At 38.7% G+C, this 20115-nt stretch overlaps 1 protein-coding gene across 2 annotated transcripts in view; it reads left to right on the top strand.

Moving 5' to 3' along the window:
- Positions 1-20115, top strand: part of THEMIS (thymocyte selection associated) — a 198104-nt gene that overhangs the window by 84517 nt on the left and 93472 nt on the right. For both annotated transcript variants that reach the window (XM_043888562.1, XM_043888561.1), the window contains one exon: positions 4878-5926. In XM_043888562.1, coding sequence (XP_043744497.1) covers positions 4878-5926 — 1049 coding nt within the window. The remainder of the gene's footprint in view (positions 1-4877; positions 5927-20115) is intronic.

Raw genomic sequence — 20115 nt, 5'->3', positions numbered from 1 at the left:
TGTCTCTTGTTTTGAGGTGGGTCTCTTGTAGACAGCATATATAGGGGTCTTGTTTTTGTATCCATTCAGCCAATCTTTGTCTTTTGGTTGGGGCATTCAACCCATTTACATTTAGGGTAATTATTGATAGGTGTGGTCCCGTTGCCATTTACTTTGTTGTTTTGGGTTCACGTTTATACAACCTTTCTGCATTTCCTGTCTAGAGAAGATCCTTTAGCATTTGTTGAAGAGCTGGTTTGGTGGTGCTGAATTCTCTCAGCTTTTGCTTGTCTGTAAAGCTTTTGAATTCTCCTTCATATCTGAATGAGATCCTTGCTGGATACAGTAATCTAGGTTGTAGGTTATTCTCTTTCATTACTTTCAGTACGTCCTGCCATTCCCTTCTGGCCTGGAGGGTTTCTATTGATAGATCAGCTGTTATCCTTATGGGAATCCCTTTGTGTGTTATTTGTTGTTTTTCCCTTGCTGCTTTTAATATTTGTTCTTTGTGTTTGATCTTTGTTAATTTGACTAATATGTGTCTTGGGGTGTTTCGCCTTGGGTTTATCCTGTTTGGGACTCTCTGGGTTTCTTGGACTTGGGTGGCTATTTCCTTCCCCATTTTAGGGAAGTTTTCAGCTATTATCTCCTCGAGTATTTTCTCATGGCCTTTCTTTTTGTCTTCTTCTTCTGGAACTCCTATGATTCGAATGTTGGGGCATTTCACATTGCCCCAGAGGTCCCTGAGGTTGTCCTCATTTCTTTTGATCCTTTTTTCTTTTTTCCTCTCTGCTTCATTTATTTCCACCATTTTATCTTCTACCTCACTTATCCTATCTTCTGCCTCCGTTATTCTACTCTTGGTTCCCTCCAAAGTGTTTTTGATCTCATTCATTGCATTATTCATTTTTAATTGACTCTTTTTTATTTCTTCTAGGTCTTTATTAAACAGTTCTTGAATCTTTTCAATCTTTGTTTCCAGGCTATTTATCTGTAACTCCATTTTGTTTTCAAGATTTTGGATCATTTTTATTATCATTATTCTAAATTCTTTTTCAGGTAGATTCCCTATCTCCTCCTCTTTTGTTTGACTTGGTGGGCATTTTTCATGTTCCTTTACCTGTTGGGTATTTCTTTGCCTTTTCATCTTGTTTAGATTGCTGTATCTGGAGTGGGCTTTCTGTATTCTGGAGGTCTGTGGTTCCTTTTTATTGTGGAGGATTAACCCAGTGGGTGGGGTTAGACAATTGGCTTGTCAAGATTTCCTGGTTAGGGAAGGGTGCGTCAGTGTTCTGGTGCATGGAACTTGATTTCTTCTCTTTGGAGAGCAATGGAGTGCCCAGTAATGAGTTTTGAGATGGGTCTATGTGTTAGGTGTGACCTTGGGCAGCCTGTATGTTGATGTTCAGGGCTATGTTCCTGCGTTGCTGGAGAATTTGCGTGGTATGTCTTGCTCTAAAACTTATTGGCTCTTGGGTGGTGGTTGGTTTCAGTGTAGGTATGAAGGCTTTTGGACAGTCACTTATTACTTAAAGTTCCATGTAGTCAGGAGTTTTCTGGTGTTCTCAGGTTTTGGGCTTAAGTTTCCTGCCTCTGGATTTCAGTTTTATTCTTCCTGTAGTCTCAGGACTTCTCCAACTATACAGCCCTGTTAAGAAAACTTCTAGGTTAATGGCTAAAAGATTCTCCCCCGTTAGGGACACCCCGAGAGATTCACAGAGTTACATGAAGAAGAGGAGAGGGAGGAGGGAGATAGAGATGAACAGGAGGAGAAAAAGGGGGACTCAAGAGGAGAGAGACAGATCTACGCAGCTGTCTGTTCCCAGAGTGTTCTCTGTAGCCCAGTCACCTACAAAGATTCACAGAATTGGATTGGGAAGAGAAGGGGAAAGGAGGAAATAGAGGTGTTCTGAGGTAGAAAACAGAGAGTCAAGATTGGGAGAGAATAATCTTCGGTTTAAAAATAGGGCTTCTCTTCTTTTTTTTTTGTAAGGTTATAGTGTATTGAAAATGAAAATTAAGGAGTAGTAGAGGAGTACTAGAGGACTTTAAAAGAAATAAGAGAAAAAGAAAAATAGAAAATAGAAGAGAAAAAGGAAAGAAAAAAGAAGAAAAAAGAAAAAAAAGAAAGAAAAAGAAGAAAAAAAAAGAAAGAAAAAAAAAAATTTTTTTTTTCCCCCTAATTAAAAAATCGTAAAAGTCTATGGAAATGAAAGTTAAGGAGTAATGGGGGAGTAATAGGGGATTTTAAAGGAAAATAAAAGAGAAAAAATAAAAAAAAGAAAAAAAGAAAAAAAAAAAAGAGAAAAAAGTAAAATTATATCTAGGAGCTTCTCTGGAGCTGTTGCGGTCAGTGTGGGTTCGGCTCAGTTTCAGATAGCTCCTCGTTCCAGCTTACGCTTCTCGATATCTACAGGCCCCTCCGGTGTATCAGTGTTTCCTAGAGGGATTTTAATCTGTTGCACCAGTCCCTTCTGAAGCAGTTCCCTTTGTTTATTTGGCTTCTGTTTGCCGGTCTCTTCAGAGCCTCATTTCCGCCCTGACACAGGCGGGCGGAGGTGAACTCTTATTCAGGTAGCTAGTTCCGTCGCGCTGCCGGGAGGGGCTTGCGCTGCAGGGAGAGGCTGGCGCTGTGAGGGCGGGCTTGCGCTGCGGGGATGGGCTGGGGCTGCCGGGAGGGGCTGACGCTGCTTTCTCCGTCTGCGCTGCTCAGGCTCCCGGCTGCTCTATATGGAGCGCGGCCCGCGCTGCGCGAGGTTCCAGCCCTCGGGTGTTCCACAAGAGCGCGGAACAAAAAGCTGCGCCTGCTCTCTGTGCCTTCCCCGTCAGAGCGGTCCAGGCAGCCAGGGGCTTGGTGGGCGCACTCTCCCCAGGTGTGGCGTGCCCACTCCCTTCCGCGGACCCAGTCTCAGTTTCCGCTGGCACCAGTCGGGTGCCTGCGCCTTCCGCCCTCCGCGTCCCCAGCCCCAGTCCCCGCCCGCGCCGGTCGGGTGCCTGCGCCCTGTGTCTCACCGCGACCTTCCCCTACCCCCTGCCTCCTGCCTCCGGCGGGGCTGGGCCGGTCCGCAGCCTGCGAGCTCCTCTCTGGACCCTCTCGGTCTCTTTGTTCTGCGAGTGGCCGGCAGTGTGTTCGGCCGGTTAATTTTCTCTCTCTCTTTTGGTCTCCCACAGTTCAAGCTGGCAACTCACAGAAGCTCCCTCCGATTGTCCTCAGGGCACTCAGGCCCGGACCCTACCCCAAGCAATACCGCCTAAGAGTTCCCGGGACGGATCTCCGTCCTTAGCTCTTTTGTCTCACTTTTTATCTTTTATATTTTGTCCTACCTCCTTTCGAAGACAATGGGCTGCTCTTCTGGGCGCCTGATGACCTCAGCTAGCGATCAGAAGTTGTTTCGCGAAGTTTGCTCTGTGTTCAGTTGTTCTTTTGATGAATTTGTAGAAGAGAAAGTGGTCTCCCCGTCCTACTCCTCCGCCATCTTGGCTCCTCCCCTAGGTAATGTTTTATAAGAGAAAAATTCTGTCTTCCAAATATTCCAAATTATTCATTTTCAAAAGCATACAGGGAAGAAAGAATATTGACAGAAGGGTGGCTAGATATACTGGAAAACAATGGTAGATCATAAAAAGGATACAAAACATTAAGTGTTAAGAAATTTTCAAGAAAATACAAACCATTATAAAATCCTTTTAATATTAATGTAAAACTTTATTTTTTGATGCAAGACCATCTGTAATGATACTGTGTGGGACAGCATATGGAGAGCAGATGATTTCAGGACAATATTTTAAGTGTCTCTGTAGTCTCAAAGAAAGACTTCTGAGACAGTGGGCTCTTGGAAAAAATAAAAGAGATTCATTATTCCCGGTGACACACTGGCAGAGAGTGCACCATTAAGCACTCTGCCAGCAAACCTAGAATTCCTGAGTGGTCTTTTGACTGTAACATTCTGTACTAGTTCTTTTCTGTCTAGGTGTTAAGGCAGCACCAGCAAAGAGAGGAATAGTTTTCACACTGGAAAAAGACTGCATTTCGGTATCCATTTCCACATATTAATTAATCTTGAATACTTTATATCCCACGATTTTGCAAAACAGTTATACCTGATAGCATAGAATTTTGTATAAAGATTGTATGTCTTGAGACCTATGCAGGAAGAATCTTACGTAAAATACCCAAACTTTCCTCTAAGATTATTTTACATACACTATCTGGACCACAAAAACATGACCTAAAATGATATAATAAATTATCTGAAAAGACACTCATACGTTTAAACATATGTACATACATTCATGTATGTTATGTATGATAAAACTACAAAAAAGAATTGGAATAGTTAACACCAAAATCAGAGGAATGACTACTCTTAGGTTAAAGTGAGGAGGATATGATTTTGGTGACATTTGTAGGGCTCCAAGATACTAGTTAATGTCCATTTCTAAAACTAGGCAGATTTATGGATGTTGGTTTTATTTACAGTCTATTTCATTTTTAAACATTAAAAAAGGGAAAGTCATGCATAAGCAATGTTATATCATAAGCATCTGAGATTTTCTAATACATTTATTTGTGCTACCTGGACTGAGTTTTTTTTTAACTTTCTTTGAAGTGAAGTCACTCAGTCGTGTCTGACTCTTTGTGACCACATGGACTGAAGTCTGCCAGGCTCCTCCGTCCATGGGATTTTCCAGGCAGGAGTCCTGGAGGGGGTGCTGTTTCCCTAGGATATTTATTTAATTAGAGCATAGTTGCTTTACAGGGTTGATAGTTTCTGCTGTACAGTTAAGTGAATCAGCCACATGTATGCACATTTCCCCTCTTCCTTGGGTTTCCTGGAGTGATTTTAATACTACTCCAGAGCAACATTTTGATGCAAAAAATGTCTTTTCTTTTTCAGTCCGAAAGGATATAGTCCGTATCCTCCCCAGTTTAGATGTTGAAGTCAAAGACATTACCGACAACTATGATGCCAACTGGTTTCTTCAGGTGTTATCTACACAAGATCTTTATGAAATGACCAATAAAGAGTTCCCCATAGTAGCTGAAGTCATAGAAGCGCCCCAAGGAAACCAGCTACCCATAAGCATTTTACAGCCTGGGAAAACCATTGTGATCCACAAAAAGTGCCAGGCATCAAAGATCTTGGCTTCAGAAATTAGAAGCAATTCCCCTAAAAGACACTTCTTGATCCCCACTAGCTATAAAGGCAGATTCAAGCGGCGACCTCGAGAGTTCCCAACCGCCTATGACCTTGAGATAGCAAAGAGTGAAAAGGAACCTCTGCATGTGGTGGCCACCAAAGCCTTTCATTCCCCCTTTGAGGAGCTGTCATCTGTATCTGTCGGGGATGAGTTTCTAGTGCATCACTCACAGACAACTGAAGTCCTCTGTGAAGGAATTAAAAAAGTGATGGATGTTCTGGCGTGTGAAAAAATCCTCAAAAATTCCCATAAGGCAGCACTGCTGCCCTTGTACATGGACGGAGGTTTTGTAGAGGTGATCCATGATAAGAAACTGTACCAAATTTCTGAGCTTTGTGCACAGTTCCGCCTGCCCTTCAATGTGAAGGTGTCTGTGAGAGATCTTTTCATTGAAAAAGACATTTTGGCTGCTACACCAGGACTACAGTTGGAGGAATCTATCACTAACTCTTATCTACTCATAAGTGACTTTGCCAACCCCAAGAAGTGCTGGGAAATTCCTGTTGGCCGCGTGAATATGACCGTTCAGGTAGTTAATAATTTTTCTGGGGATCCAGGATCACTTCTAGTCAGTACTGTGGTCGAAGAGATCACTGAAGAACAGTATTACATGATACGGAGATATGAAGGCTCTTTCTTGCACCCCCCACCTCGCCCTCCGAAGCATCCCTCAGGGGAGAAAATAGAGTTAACTCCGCTGAGCTTAGCAAAAAAAAAGACAGTGAATCTGCCCAAGTCTCCCAAGGTAAGGCTATGATTTTGCAGTTTTTCCTCTTGAGCGTTTTCCTGGAGGCAGTTTATTTCAAACCTTTTCTGAATCTGGTTTTTGCTTACTTCTCTTCCTTTCATGCCATATTTGAAACGAGCCTTTCTGATGCACAGTAGATGATTGAATGTCAACAGAGCATAAGCTGTTACAGCATTTGGTATTTTGATGCTTCACCAGTAGATGTGACAAGAAGTTTAAGAATTAGAAATAGTGGGGATGGCACTTGATTATGATGACCCAAATTGCTGTTTCAATGGGTTTTGTTAATTAGGAATGGTTTATAAAGTGCCTCAGAAGCAAATCTCTTTTATTTTGGAAGAGCTGTTCATTTTTTTCTAGGTGGAGTTGTTTTAATACTACATCCAGGAAATGAGCACACAATAAATCCCCTTCTTCTGGGGGTGGGGTACCAGTAGCAGGCGTCTATGACACATGTCTTCATTTTGTTTTATGTGCAGAAAGATGCAAAAGTATCTTGGCAGAACTGTGTGAGAATATGGGCATCTGCCCACATTCTGCCTGTCTGAGAACTGTCATCTTTAACAGTTCTTTTGAAAAACAAAATCAATAAAATTGCAGACAGTATGAGATCATTACAGAATCAACAACTCCATAACTGCTCTAAAGATTTTGGGAGGGGAGGGGTTTCAACTTCGTTTTCTCTGAAAGTTTTTGCCTCTTGGAAACCACCTACTGAGTGCCTGGAAATCACTTATCCCTACCCCAGGGAGCTCAGGTCCTTCATCTGGCCGGCAGTAGTTCTCTGGTGTGTGGAGAGAGTGTGTTCTGGCCTGGCAGATGTTGAGCTGGCAGCTTGGGGAAACAAAGCAATTAGTAAAACAAAGAGAGATGCTGTGTTTACTCTCTACACTCAGGAATGATAGCAGCCTAAGGCTTCAAGGATGTGGGTATGGAAATACTTTTGCTTCTATATTTCAAAGATTGCATTCTGATTGTTTGCTGGGGAAATCCAATAAAGATCTTCAAACTCATCTTCAGGAAAAGATAAAACCAGCAGAAATTTCCTTTCCAGAAAATCAATTTTGAAAGAGTCATTTTGAAATTAAACTGTTTCCAAATAATGTTGATTAACAGGCTGCTAAACATGGAGAGTGTCTGGCTTCTCCTGTTTAATATATTTTTATTACTGAATCAAATGATGTGAGAGATGGAATGTTGTTCTCATTTTTAGTGGGAAGCAGAAGAAAGTCCCGTCCCCCAACCGCCACCCTCTCTGCCTATGCCTATGTCTATGCCTAAGCCTCCAGAGCTGTTGAATACAGGACATTGGAAAGCAAAGGAGACTTGGCACATGTGCTTGAAATAAAGGACTTTGAGATGAGATTATCCTGGATCATTCAGGTGTGTCCAAGTTAATCACAAGAGTCCTTAAAATATCTTTCTCACTTGAGGTCAGGGTCAGAGAGAGATGTGACTACAGAAGAACATTAGAGAGGTGGAGGCAGGAATCATTGAGGCAAGGAATGTGGATGGTCTCTAGAAGCTAGAATGACAAGAAAGCTTTCTTCCCTAGAGCCTCCAAAAAGTTTCTTAACTAGTTAATGTAAATAGGGGTTTCCCTGAGTTCTGTGAGCCACTCTAGCAAGTTAATGGAACCCAAGGATGGGATTCCGGGGACCTCTGATTTGTAACCGTCAGACAGAAGCTGTCAATAACCTGGGGACCTACTACTTGCAACTGGCATCTGAAGTGGGCAGCAGTCCTGTGGGACTGCGCCCTTAAACTGTGTTGTTTTGCTGGCAAAGTGGTTTTTCCTTTCCTTTTAATGAAAGTATGAGTTCCTGTACCTTTGGAGAACCTAAGGGGACACTAGGATCCAGGGCTGATTAGAGACAGGATGTAGAACATGGCCAGAGTGGGCCTTCGTTTTCATCAAACATTGGACATGACTTGTGACAGTTTCCACATCTCGTGGTTTCATCACTAGAGAAGAATGTAATTTCTTTGTTTGACTCCAATTTTTAAAAGAAGAAGGAGTTTGGATCACATGCCCATCTCCTGTTTCAATCAACTCATTGGTTATCCCAACTACAGCCAGGATTGGTGGGGAAGGGACTGACAACTAGTTGTCTCAAATAATAGAAATATGGGAGCAGTATGTGAAGGTCTAGAGATAGAGTAGGTGCCTATTACTAGTAGAAGGGAGAAGACCAAAAATCCCTAAACTACTAAGAAAGCATTTGTAGAAAATAAATAAATTAAAAAAAGTTTAAATGCCCTTTGAAAGAATGTCGCATGAAAATGATTGATGTGCTTCATTAGGAAAGAAACACAAAGCAATAATGCTGGGTCTAGGTTACTGCTTAGAAAACCTTCTAGTCTTCCTCCTATGTTTTTAAAGGATATGATACAGAATACTGATGAACAGTCAGATAAAGGTCTGGGAGGGTCAGGAATTTCTGGGGTGTACAGTACTATCCTTCTGGTGTGTGGATGTGTCCACTAAACTGAAAGTTCTCTGAACTCTGTACTTTTGGGAATTTTATGGAAGTTTCCTCTTGGAAGCATGAACAATTACTAACTCCTCTTCCAGTCCCTCTCCTCTAGAGAATGGGGGTTAGGCCTGAAAATTCCAAGCTTCTAATCATGGCTTGGTGTTTCTGGTGACCAGCCCCCATCCAAGAACATCTGAGAATCTACCCAGAGTCACCTTATTAGAACAAAAGGCACCCCTATTGATAGCTTATGGTGAAGGATGTGAAATTCGTGACCTCCAAAGAAGAAAAGATATAGCTTTGGGATCAGGGACCATGCCTGATCATTCAGGTTTTTGTGTGGCAGAAGTTTATTACAGTGAAAAAGGACAGAGAATGCTTATGACAGACACCAGAAGGGGAACAGAGAGTGCCCCTCTGCTAGTCTTATCAAGGGCTTACATACTTTTAGGCCCATTCCCACAAGATACATCTTAAATTAACAAGATTAGAACTAACAATAGAAAGGTCTTACCAGACCCACTCCTACAAGATAACCAGATTAGTCAGAAGGTTCTTGTTAAGGAAGAGAAACAATATACATTGTTACTATATAATCATTAGAAGTGAAGTGAAAGTCACTCAGTCCTGTCCAACTCTTTGCCACATCATGAAATTCTCCAGGCCAGGATACTGCAGTGTGTAGCCACTCACTTCTCCAGGGGATCTTCCCAACCCAGGGATCAACCCAGGTCTCCTGCATTGCAGGCAGACTCTTTACCAGCTGAGCCACAAGGCAAGCCCATTAGCACAGAACTTAAGGAAAAACACACCCTTGAGCAAGATGAGTTTTGTTGTGTAATCATTAGCTCTGGGCTTACAGAAAATAATGTCTTATGTGACTAAGACAAACCAATGTAGGAAAAAAAAGTTTGTCCTTTTCTCCTCCTTGAGAGCAAGCCCTGTACCCCTTTCTCCTCCTCGAGGATCTCAGACTCCTTCCTCCTTGAGGGCCCCGGACTCTTTATCAACCTACCTAAGAATTAACTCTCTCACTATCACACGGAAAATTCCAGGGGATTTAGAAACCCTGTGTCAGGAGCTGGGGTCAAAGACCAAATATTAGAAAAGAAGATGTTCCTAGTATCTTTTCACCTAGGAATTTACAAGGGCTTCAGGAGCTCTGTGCCAGGAATCAGGGGCAGAGATCAGTACATATATTTTCTTTTATCACCAGCTGCTAAACTAAAACAAGTGCTATCTTTGATTAAAATCATACATGTAGGATTCCAGATCAAATTAATAATTCCTGTTTATTCAATTTTCAGACCCCACATCGACTCTTTGTCTAGTTCTGAGTCACACTTCTAAACAATGTTGATTAACTGAACTTTGTTAAGATGTTAAGAGTTATTTGTTAAGATGTTAAAAGTTCCATGAGTCATTTTATTCTGTGAATGACTGAGGAAAATGAGTGATAGTCTAAACTTGAATGACTTAGTGCTAGATGATGTTAGTTATTTTATAATTGAAAGAGCTATTTTGTAGCAAAGAGTGCATTCTTATTTTCCATTGCGACATTGGTTGAGACTGAAAGGAAGGACATTTTTGGTGTAATATGTTGGGACTTATTTCTTGGCCCTGAAAAGGTTTCGGCAGAAGCTAGGAAATCCTAGGTCAGTGGTGTTATCAAGAGATACCTGCTTGATGGAAAGTTTATCAGTCAATTGAGAGTCTATAATTCTTCATGATTAGTTTCATCATTTCTGGTGTGGTCAATAAAGAGCTATATTTTCTCTGAAATCAGTTTAAAATGCCAGAGTATGCTCTAATTTACCTGTGTTCAGATCTACTGACAACCTCATTTTCAACATTTTTTCTCACCATGAAGATAGGACTTTACTCGGTATATTATTTTTGGAATTTAAACAGAAACTCTGTCAGTTTCTTCATAATGTACTTGAAAAATCTTGCAACAACCATTTCTTATTATCACAATGTCATCCTTTCATATATTTCTTTCATATTTCTTCTGATATCTACATTAAAGCTCTTCTATATATGCTTTTGAAGGGACTGGATAAGATTTTAAAAAAATATTTGTAGGCAGAAAGCAGCCATTGAAAGCAAGCCTCAAAGATTTTGGATTGTATGTGGAATAGTGCCTTAAATTCAGATAATAATTTGTTAGAGTTATTTGGAGTTTAACTATTCAAACTGACTTGACTCATTAAAATGCCATATTACATATGTAGGGAAGAATATCAGATCCTTCATTGTATAGTTTACTTTTGCCTTCCCTTGTTCCTTAGCTTTACAAGATCATTTCTTGAACTGTTAATAATAGAATAGTTGTATAGACTGTCTAATAGTAAGAAATTAAATATACACAGTGTTAGATTCACTTGTGATAGGTATCCATTGTCAGTTATGAACTCTACATTTCACCTAAGAAGTTTAGAAATTAAGACACTCTTAGGATAGGTTATAGGAGCTAGAATATTATAGAATTGTTTCCCAAGGTGAGATTGTCAACTGTTCTCTAATACCTAACTAAGAAAGCACTCAGTTATAGTAGAGATTTGAGAATTGTGGTTTGGGTGTAAGCTGGGCAGATGAGTTGGGGGATGGATTTCAATAGAGATGACAGCACATCTCCAGGCCCATGAAGTCTTACACTGGAAGATTCTGTTATTGTTTTTTAAATGTGATAGTTCAGTGTTTGGAAGAATAAGGTTTGGAGTCTAAAAAAGAGGCAGGGGGATGAGAATGCACCAAGCAACCTTTCAAATTTCCTCTTGGGTTTATACCAGTTAAAATTAGTATCTTTAAGATTTGTGCATTCTGATACTTAATCAGATGAAAACAATGTTATAAAGTGATTAAATGTTATAAAGCAATTAAATAAGTTAAGCTGGGCCTAATATTCTGTTCTAAATAAGAGTGTTGTGGAGTAAACTCTCCTCTGATGGTTAGTTTCTCTGTCAGAAGTAGTTTCAGATAGTTTGAAAGAGCATATCCTCACTGGGGTTTTTGCCTGTCCTGAATATATATGGCTATGACTTCTGAGTGCCACATAGGAGAAATGTAACTTCTGTATTCTGATGAAAAAGCCTATAACCAGATAGAAAAACAAACCTTTGGTTGAAAGATGAGATATTCCACTCCTTTGGAGACTGCATCTGGGACCAGAAATCTTGCATTTCACTAACTCTGTTTGGCCATTTAATGCCCAAGTGTCCACTTTGCTGCCGGAATGTCTAGATTTCTGTCGGACAAGAACACCCATAGGAGACATTAAGGCAAAGAGCAGGGAAGGCAGTTATGGCAGGGTACTATGAACTGAGCAGAAAACAAACCCTGAACCAGAATTAGAGTGAGAGCTGAAAAAGGCAGAAGGAAAGCAATCGTTTCTGGGAGGTGCAGAGAGAGAACATTTCAACAGCTGCTGCTGGGTGCAGACTCATTTCTGATCTGGTGTGACAGAGTGGCTGAAAAGTGTTAAAGAAACCCACACTCCTAGGCTAAATCTAGATCTTTAGAGACATCCACTCATTTGTCATCCGTAGGATTTAGTCACAAAGGATGTGATTTGTTTTTGTTTTTGTTAACTTGATGTGGTGTAAAGACATGAAGAGTGGATTTGTAACCAACTCTGCACTTCTGAAGACGGATGCCTTAGTGTGTCCTCTTGTTCTAGCATAGAAGCTTTAAGTTTATTTCACTGTGAATAGAGAAACTTAGTGTCAGCCATTTTCAAAGATCAAAAGCAAGGGATGTGAAATATAGACATACTTAAGAAATTGGGGATTTAAATCTGAATAACAAGGAAAATAAAGGGAATCTACGATCTTCCTTTAAAAAGACAAATTTTAACTGTGAGATACAGTTTTAGTGTATGTTAGCAGATATTTGAGCTTTTATTAGGGCCAGATAACATACAGATTGGTACATGATGGTTTTTGAGTTCCCTGCTGATAAATGGCTTTAGCCTGTAAATAGCCAACTATAGTAGGAAGAAGTGAAAAAATGGGAGAATGAAAGGAAGTGCTGGGTTGAAAATGAGCCAAACCCAATTTCCAGCTGAAACCTTGCAGGTAGAAATCTGTGCCCAATGGGTAGCACAGAATATTTAAAGTACTTTTTGTGCTGTTGGATATGGGAGAGTAATCAGAACTTTGAAACTTTCCTCTAGTTATAACACGTGAATACTTCTAGCCAAATAGCCAAAGAATGGTTTGAATGAATTTTAAATGAAAAGTAATTGGTTAAAGTAAGACATTAGAAAACATTGTCCAATTTTAAGGAAATTGCAAGCAAAAAATGAGCAAGCTGTCAAACTAATAGTAAAATACTATTTTTTTCTAAGGAGTTTTTGTCCAGAGAACATTGTTTCCATTCCAGGATGGTTGAAGTACACTCCTGCTTAGAAATACTTGGACAAACCAAAAATTTGGCCATCTTTGAGCTTTCTGCCAACTGAGAATTCTCTCACTGGGTAGATGAGAAAGAGCTGATGAGAAACATTGATCAATACTGTTCCTTGCTTCTCTCTCCCATCTGTGGAGTCAAGAAGTAAAACACCACCAAATAGGTGATCATTATATTTTCAGTGTTAGTATTAAAGTTCCACAAAAATATAAATTAAAAAATATTTATTTTTCCAGTAGATTTGTAAAACAATTAAATAAAATTTGAAATAAATCATTTCACTTTAGATTTTTGGCATTTACAAAGGCTTTTTCACTTTCTTAAATGTCCATAACCTGGATACCCTTATTTAGAAATGAGCAACCTTAGGAGAAGAATCAGCAGTTTGGAATGTTCAGTGCACAGTTTGTATAAAGGGAAGGCATTTGAATTGCCAACTTCCTATAATTTCTTTAGTGAGTTTAGTGCCTGGAATTATTGAGTTATGTGTGGGCTCACTAGATAGTTAACTGCTGCTTTTTCAGTTTGCTACCTTCATTTTCTTCTAAAATTAAAAAAAACTCCAAAGAGCAGGTGGAGAAATCCAGATGAAATCTAAATTCAAAATGACTTTGCAGTTCCCAAAATGGATTCATATGATTTTTTTCACTACTATATTTATCAGTTCTGAATTTATTTTAGAATAAAAACCTTGCCTAGAAAAAATTGATAAAGCATAAGCTATTTATTTGAGCAAATACATTTCTTGCAAGTCAACCATTACTTTTAATCCCTGATGTCAGACCTACATAAATAAGGACATATGCTTTGCTTTGCAAACCAAATTTCCTACGTAAATGTTAAGATAGGAAATGAGCATAAGATGGTTCTGAAAGAAAGCATAAAAATAGGCTTCCAAAAATTAATATTTTTCTAAAAATTTATAGAGAAAGAAATGATTCATACAAATGCATTATTTAAGGGCAAACTTTCAACCAGCCTTTAGCAGCATTAATTCTTTTACATTATACTTCATCCAGACTCTAGCTTCAATATGATCATGATGTCATGGTCATGATCATTATGATGAAAAATACTTCTAAAAACACAAGTTGCTTTTAGCTGTCTTGTAAGACACACCATTATTTAAGATGTTTACCATGACCAATTATATAACTAATTTTAAATCTGATGAGAAGAGGAAAAAATAGGGGAAATCTTATAAAATCAGAAGGCCATTGACTAAAAATTAGCCAAATGGAGTCATTTTATATATCAAAGACCACAAGAACTATATAATAAGTCTATAGTTATTTGTTGTTATTGTTTTGTTGCTAAATCATGTCTGACTCTGTGACCCATGGACTATAGCCTGCCAGGCTCCTCTGTCCTTGGGATTTCTCGGGCAAGAATACTGGAGTGAGTTGCAATTTCCTTATCCTGGGGATCTTCCTGATCCAGGGATCAAACCCATGTCTCCTGCATTGGCAGATGGATTCCTTACCACTGAGTCACCAGGAAAGCCCACCTATAGATATTTATGTAGATACAAAATGTAAAAGGGTTGATTGTAAAATTATGGAGTTAGACAATATATTGTGTAGGAGATAGGAATGGAATTTTAACTTGTGACATTATGCTTATTTAGATCACTAAACTTTATATACCATTTGTCCTTAAGAGAAGCTTGTTGTTGTTTTCAAATGCTTTCCAAATGTTAATATTAATGTTTAAAAAGTGTGCAGCCACCAGGTATGAGATAGGATAAAACACAAAGTGGAAGTGATCTCCTGTTGTTTAAAAATCCATTAAATGTACTTGGATACCAGCTTTTTAAGGAAATTTCAGTCTTTGAGAGACGCCAGCTTCTACCAATGTGTCTGGTCTGTAGCAATTATACTCTTTTCATGTGCCTCTAGAAGACATCAAAGGATGAGGAAGTGGTGACCTGAGGGAAGACACTTCCTTCTAGCATTTTATTCTTATAAATATGGGTTTGTCATGCTCAGAATTTTTCTTCCCTGATCCAGTAATGAAAAAGCTGGAGAATACCTTAAGCTTTTTCAGATGTTAGAAATTTAGGCACAATCTAAGGTCATTACTGACATGATTAGAGAGTTCTTTGGTGACAATTCAGATTTAGCTGAAATAAATTTCAGGAACTAGAGCTAAGACTAGGACTTGCATTAGGAACTTTGAAATTTCCTATCAAGTTGGTGATAACACAGATCCAGAGAGAATAGGAAACCTTTTATTCATTAAAGGAGCTATGGACCTATACAAAGAAAAAGACTAGTAAGGATTAATAAGGTATGGATCTCAAAAAATGAACATATTCTTAATAAGTCAAGAAAAATCAGAGCATATTACAGATGCATGGAGAAAAACTAGAACTATATAATTGCAATAAAAGATTGTGGAGAAAGATTTTAAAATCTATTGATTTGAATTTCTTTAAATATTACTTTAATTGTACATTGTGCATACAGTGTTTTAAAATTATTTATATCAATAATTATTCTAAAATGTTAAAAATAATTATTATAATTGTTTATAGTTATTTTAGTTCCATAGATATAATTCCATATTTTAGTTCCATAGATATAAGCCTTAATTATGTGCCATTTACTGTGATCAGCAATGGAGACATATCAGGTGAATGAAATATAGTATCTGTTCTCAGTGGACTTTCTGTACAATGGATTAGACATAGGAAAACAGACAGTTACAGTATGGAAATTGAAAAGTCTCATTTGCAGGCCAGTACTGGGATTTGGAAGACAACTTATTAAAATCTCCTCTTCAAATGTGAGCTCCCCAGGTTGCTCAGTGGTAAAGAATTCCCCTGCCATTGAAGGAGACAGAGGAGATGTGAGTTCGATCCTTGTGTCTGGAAGATCCCCTGGGAGGATATGGCAACCCGTTACAGTATCCTTGCCTGGAAAATCCCATGGACAGGAGCCTGGTGGGCAGTCCATGGAGTCAGAGTCGGACACAACTTAGCGACTGAGCACATACACACAATGAAATGTGGGATTGAGCTCAGAAAAGGATACTTAATGACTCGGTTGAAATATGTAAGTTTGGACATGTAGAAATAGTCAGATGTCGAGTGATGTTTAGAATGATTTAGCCAAAAAAAAAAAACCCAAAAAACTCCTGTGTTGGCAATAGTGTGGAGACATAACCTTATCAAGGTCTGTTGCTGTTCAGTCACTCAGGCGTGTCCGACTCTTTGTGACCCCATGGACTGCGGCCTGCCAGGCTTCCCTGTCCTTCATTGTATCCTGGATTTGCTCAAACTCATGTCCACTGAGTTGTCTCCTGGATCCTCATATCAGGATCTAGGAGAAGCTTAAAATGTCTGTAGCACAGTGTAATAATATGAGGGTCGAAGACCAAAGAGGGTCAGGATATAAAAGGTGAATCATTACCAAGGTTCTTAGGTCAGGGCTCCAAAGTAGTTCCGTTCTTTTCTGTATCACTCTGTCTCAGATGGCGAATGAGACTTGCTCAGAGTCTAATATGCTATTAGATTTCCTGCCACACCACATGTTCCCAAAGGTCAGAACTCAGTTTTCGTGTTACTTGACCTACCCTTTGCCTATTTCTGTCGTCAGGCCCACATGGCTGTGGACCCCTTTCTTCTTACCTAATTTCCTAAGGATTGTTCCCTTGTTCTTACAAACCTCACCACCACTCTTCATCTCTCCTACCTTTAGTCATTTTTTTTTGTTTGTTTTGTTTTTCCAAGAGATACTTTATTTTGTTATTTTCAAGTCTCCTTTGACAATAACCTTTGGTGCCCATTAAACCCACGGCTTCAACTTTTAGCTTAGGATTTGAAACAAACTAGTTCTCATTTTCTCCTTATCTTTCTAACTTTTAAAAAGAAATACTATACTTTAGTGTTTTAGCATACCAAAAAAAAATGAAGAAAAACAGATCAGTTGTATTCCACATTAAAAAAAAAAAGAATGGTTCTTTCTAAACTGCCTGTTTTTCAAGGAATTTGGATTTTCTAAAGAGAAAAAAAATGGAGGATATGGTAGGCTCCCCAGGTGGGAAATAACAATAAAATTTCTATTTTAGATACAAAACATCTAGAAAAGACAAGTTTATAGAGACAGAAAACAGAGAAATGGTTGCCTCGGGTGGTGGGTAGGAGTAGAAATGAAATGCAAACAGACAGCATAAGGGAACTTTCTGGGTGGTGAAAAAGTTCTAAAACTGGATTTTGGCAATAGTTGTACAACTCTATAAATTTAGTAAACTCATTGAACTGTACACTTATAAAGTGAGGAGGGTTTTCTGTTTGTTTGTTGGCTGCATGGCACATGGAATCTTAGTTCCCTGACCCGGGATTGAACCCACATTCTCTGCCTTGGAAACATAGAGTCTTAGCCACTGAGCTAAGAGTAACAACATCAACCGGTGTATGTATGGCTGAATCTTTTTTGCTGTTCACCTGAAATTATCACTATATTGTTAATCACCTATATCACAATACAAAATAAAAATAATTTTAAAAACTGCATCTCATAAAGCTATTCAGTTGTCTAGTTTAGAAAAACACTCTAATTATAAAGCAGATAATCCATTCAAATAGAGGCAGGGAGACCAATTAGAAAGCTTAAAATATAAGAGAGATAAGATAATTGTCTCTGTGACTGAAAGAGCAATATTCAGAACGATTGTAGGTGATGCTATTTGTAGGATGTGTGACTGATGAAGTGTAAGGAGTAAAAAAGGCACTGTATAAGGAAAATATCCAGACTTCTGACATAAGCATCAGAATGGATGGTGATGAAACTCATTAAATCAAGAACGTAGGACACGGAGGGATGGTTTTGCGGGGAAAAAGGAAGAGTCTATTTTAAAGTATGCTCGGTTTGAAATATCTGTGAGATGTCTGAGCTGAGGTGTCTGGTTAGACGTTAACAGTCTGCAGTTTGGGAAAGAATTCCAGGATGAAGTTGATGATTCAAGTGTCAGCAAATATAAATGGTAAATGAAGTTCTGGGAGAGGATTAGATGAAACTGGCAAGTGTGTAGCTCATGAGAAAGAATGATGGAATTCTGTGAGGAAATCCAAAATATAAGAGACAAAAGAGGTACATAAAAAGCCTAAAAATAAGCAATTGGAGAACTTTATTAACTAAATGCTTTCAATGAATCAGTCACTACTCTAAGTTTTCTTACCTGTGTAAAGTCATTTAATTCTCACAAAAATCCAATAAAGGTAGTCTCAAATTTATTACCTCAATTCTAAGGTGATTAAGGCTGCTCAACGTTGTATAATTTTCCAAGACCAGAAGTCTGGATTATAGACCCATGGGTAGATATAATGAACCATATTTAAAGAGACTCAGTGCCGTTGCGAATACTTGTGATTTTAGAATCAAAATCCAAGCTGTGGCTAACTGATGCTTTTATTTTTCCTCACAAAAAATGATAGAAGTCATCAATGTTCTCAATGTATGTGTAACTTAACATTTCATGGAACTTTAAGTTGTCAAAGGAGAAATTTTTTGAAGCGTGGCGTCCTTAATAGGACCTTCATTGACGGAAACTCCCTTTTCTGGAACATGGCGGGTTGTCTTTATGTGGCTAGAGAATGGTGAGCTGGAAATAATGCATTAATGATAGATCTCTAGCTCTAGCTCTATCCACTGCTGCTGTTGCTGCTGCTAAGTCACTTCAGTTGTGTCCAACTCTTCGCGACCCCTGGACTACAGCCTACCAGGCTCCTCCGTCCATGGGATTTTCCAGGCAAGAGTACTGGAATGGGGTGCCATTGCCTTCTCTGCTCTATCCACTACACTTATATAATTATCCAAAGTAAAGTGTAGTCCCTGTGTAATTGGGGATGAGAAAGTGTAACCTTCCTTTATTCCTGGAACTAGAAGAAAATCTGATACTAGTAACAATACAAGGACTACTCCACTGTCTTTAAAAACATTAATCACATTTCAACTTCCTTCTGTATTTCTTATCTTTCCAAATGCTGTATACTGAGTAACTTAAACTAGGCACCTAGAAACAATCTTTTTTTAAAATTTTTTTTACTCTTCCCATTTGTTAATTTTTAAATTCTATAGATTCTATTTATTAACATCTCTTGAATATATACCTCCTCACTTCAAGTCGTCATTATTTCTTGGATGGATTATTGAGACCTTCTAACTACAGTTGACTCTTGAACAACACAAGTTTGAATAAGTGCATCCATTATATGCAAACTTTTTCAATAAATATTTCTGATCACACTATATTCAAATACATTCTACACATCACTGACATATTGATCATTGTAAAAGGAAACTCTTACTGTGTAGTCTCTTGCTAAAAATTCTATGTAGTTTTCCTTTGAATTTTTTTTATCATCTATCCCCTATGTTATTCTAAAGCCTGCCTTCTCTCCATATCTGTCTTCACATTTATACTTCAACTATACTAAATGTGTAGTTTGCAAAGACTTGATTCTTTCCTCAGTTTCTAATCTTTGAAAGGAATTTTGTTATTTTTGTCTGTTCACTGGGGACTTATTAAATTTCAAATAACTAAATAATTCTCATTAAATCCTTTTAGTTTCCCTATGAGTGTTACTAGGCCTTCCAGGTGGCTTGGTGATAAAGAATCTGCCTGCTAATGCAGGAGTCACAGGAGACACGGGTTCGATCCCTGGGACGGGAAAATTCCTTGGAGGAGGAATTGACAACCCACTCCAGTGTGTTGGGCAGTCCATCCCAGGGGCAGAGGAGCCTAGCAGGCTACAGTCCACAGGGGTTGTAAAGAGTCGTACATGACTGAGTGAGCACACACATGCGTGTTACTATTATTCCCAATTTATAGAGAAGGAAACTGAAACTCAGAGAATAATTGCCCAGGGACAGAGAGCTATCAGTAAGAGTTAGAGCTAGAATTCTAAGCCATCTTTTATCTTTCACGTAAGCGACCCTATGTTTTCACCTGTCCTAAGGAAATTTCCCTGCACTCCTGTACCTCCCAAACTTCAGCTCACACTTATGTTTGGTACTCTTAAATGGGTTTCTGTAACAAGCCTTATGAAATTGCTATTGCAATTCATATATAGCACTTAAAGTGTTATAATGTTTTTTACTTGTCTATCATGACAATTAGACTTTTTGATTCTTTAGGCTAGGGAATATATGTGTTTACTTCCTTAGTGTTCATTAAAGTTCCTGGTATAGAGAAATCACTCAATAAAGTTTTGTGATACGGAGAAAGAAAGAAAGGAAACGTAACCTTATTTCATTTTGCTTTATTTTTCTCTAAATTAATTCCTTTGAAAGCCAT

Source organism: Cervus elaphus, chromosome 26, assembly GCF_910594005.1.
Source record: "Cervus elaphus chromosome 26, mCerEla1.1, whole genome shotgun sequence".
NCBI lineage: Eukaryota > Metazoa > Chordata > Mammalia > Artiodactyla > Cervidae > Cervus > Cervus elaphus.
Note: the sequence above shows the minus strand (reverse complement) of the source record. Positions and strands in the feature narration are given on the sequence as shown.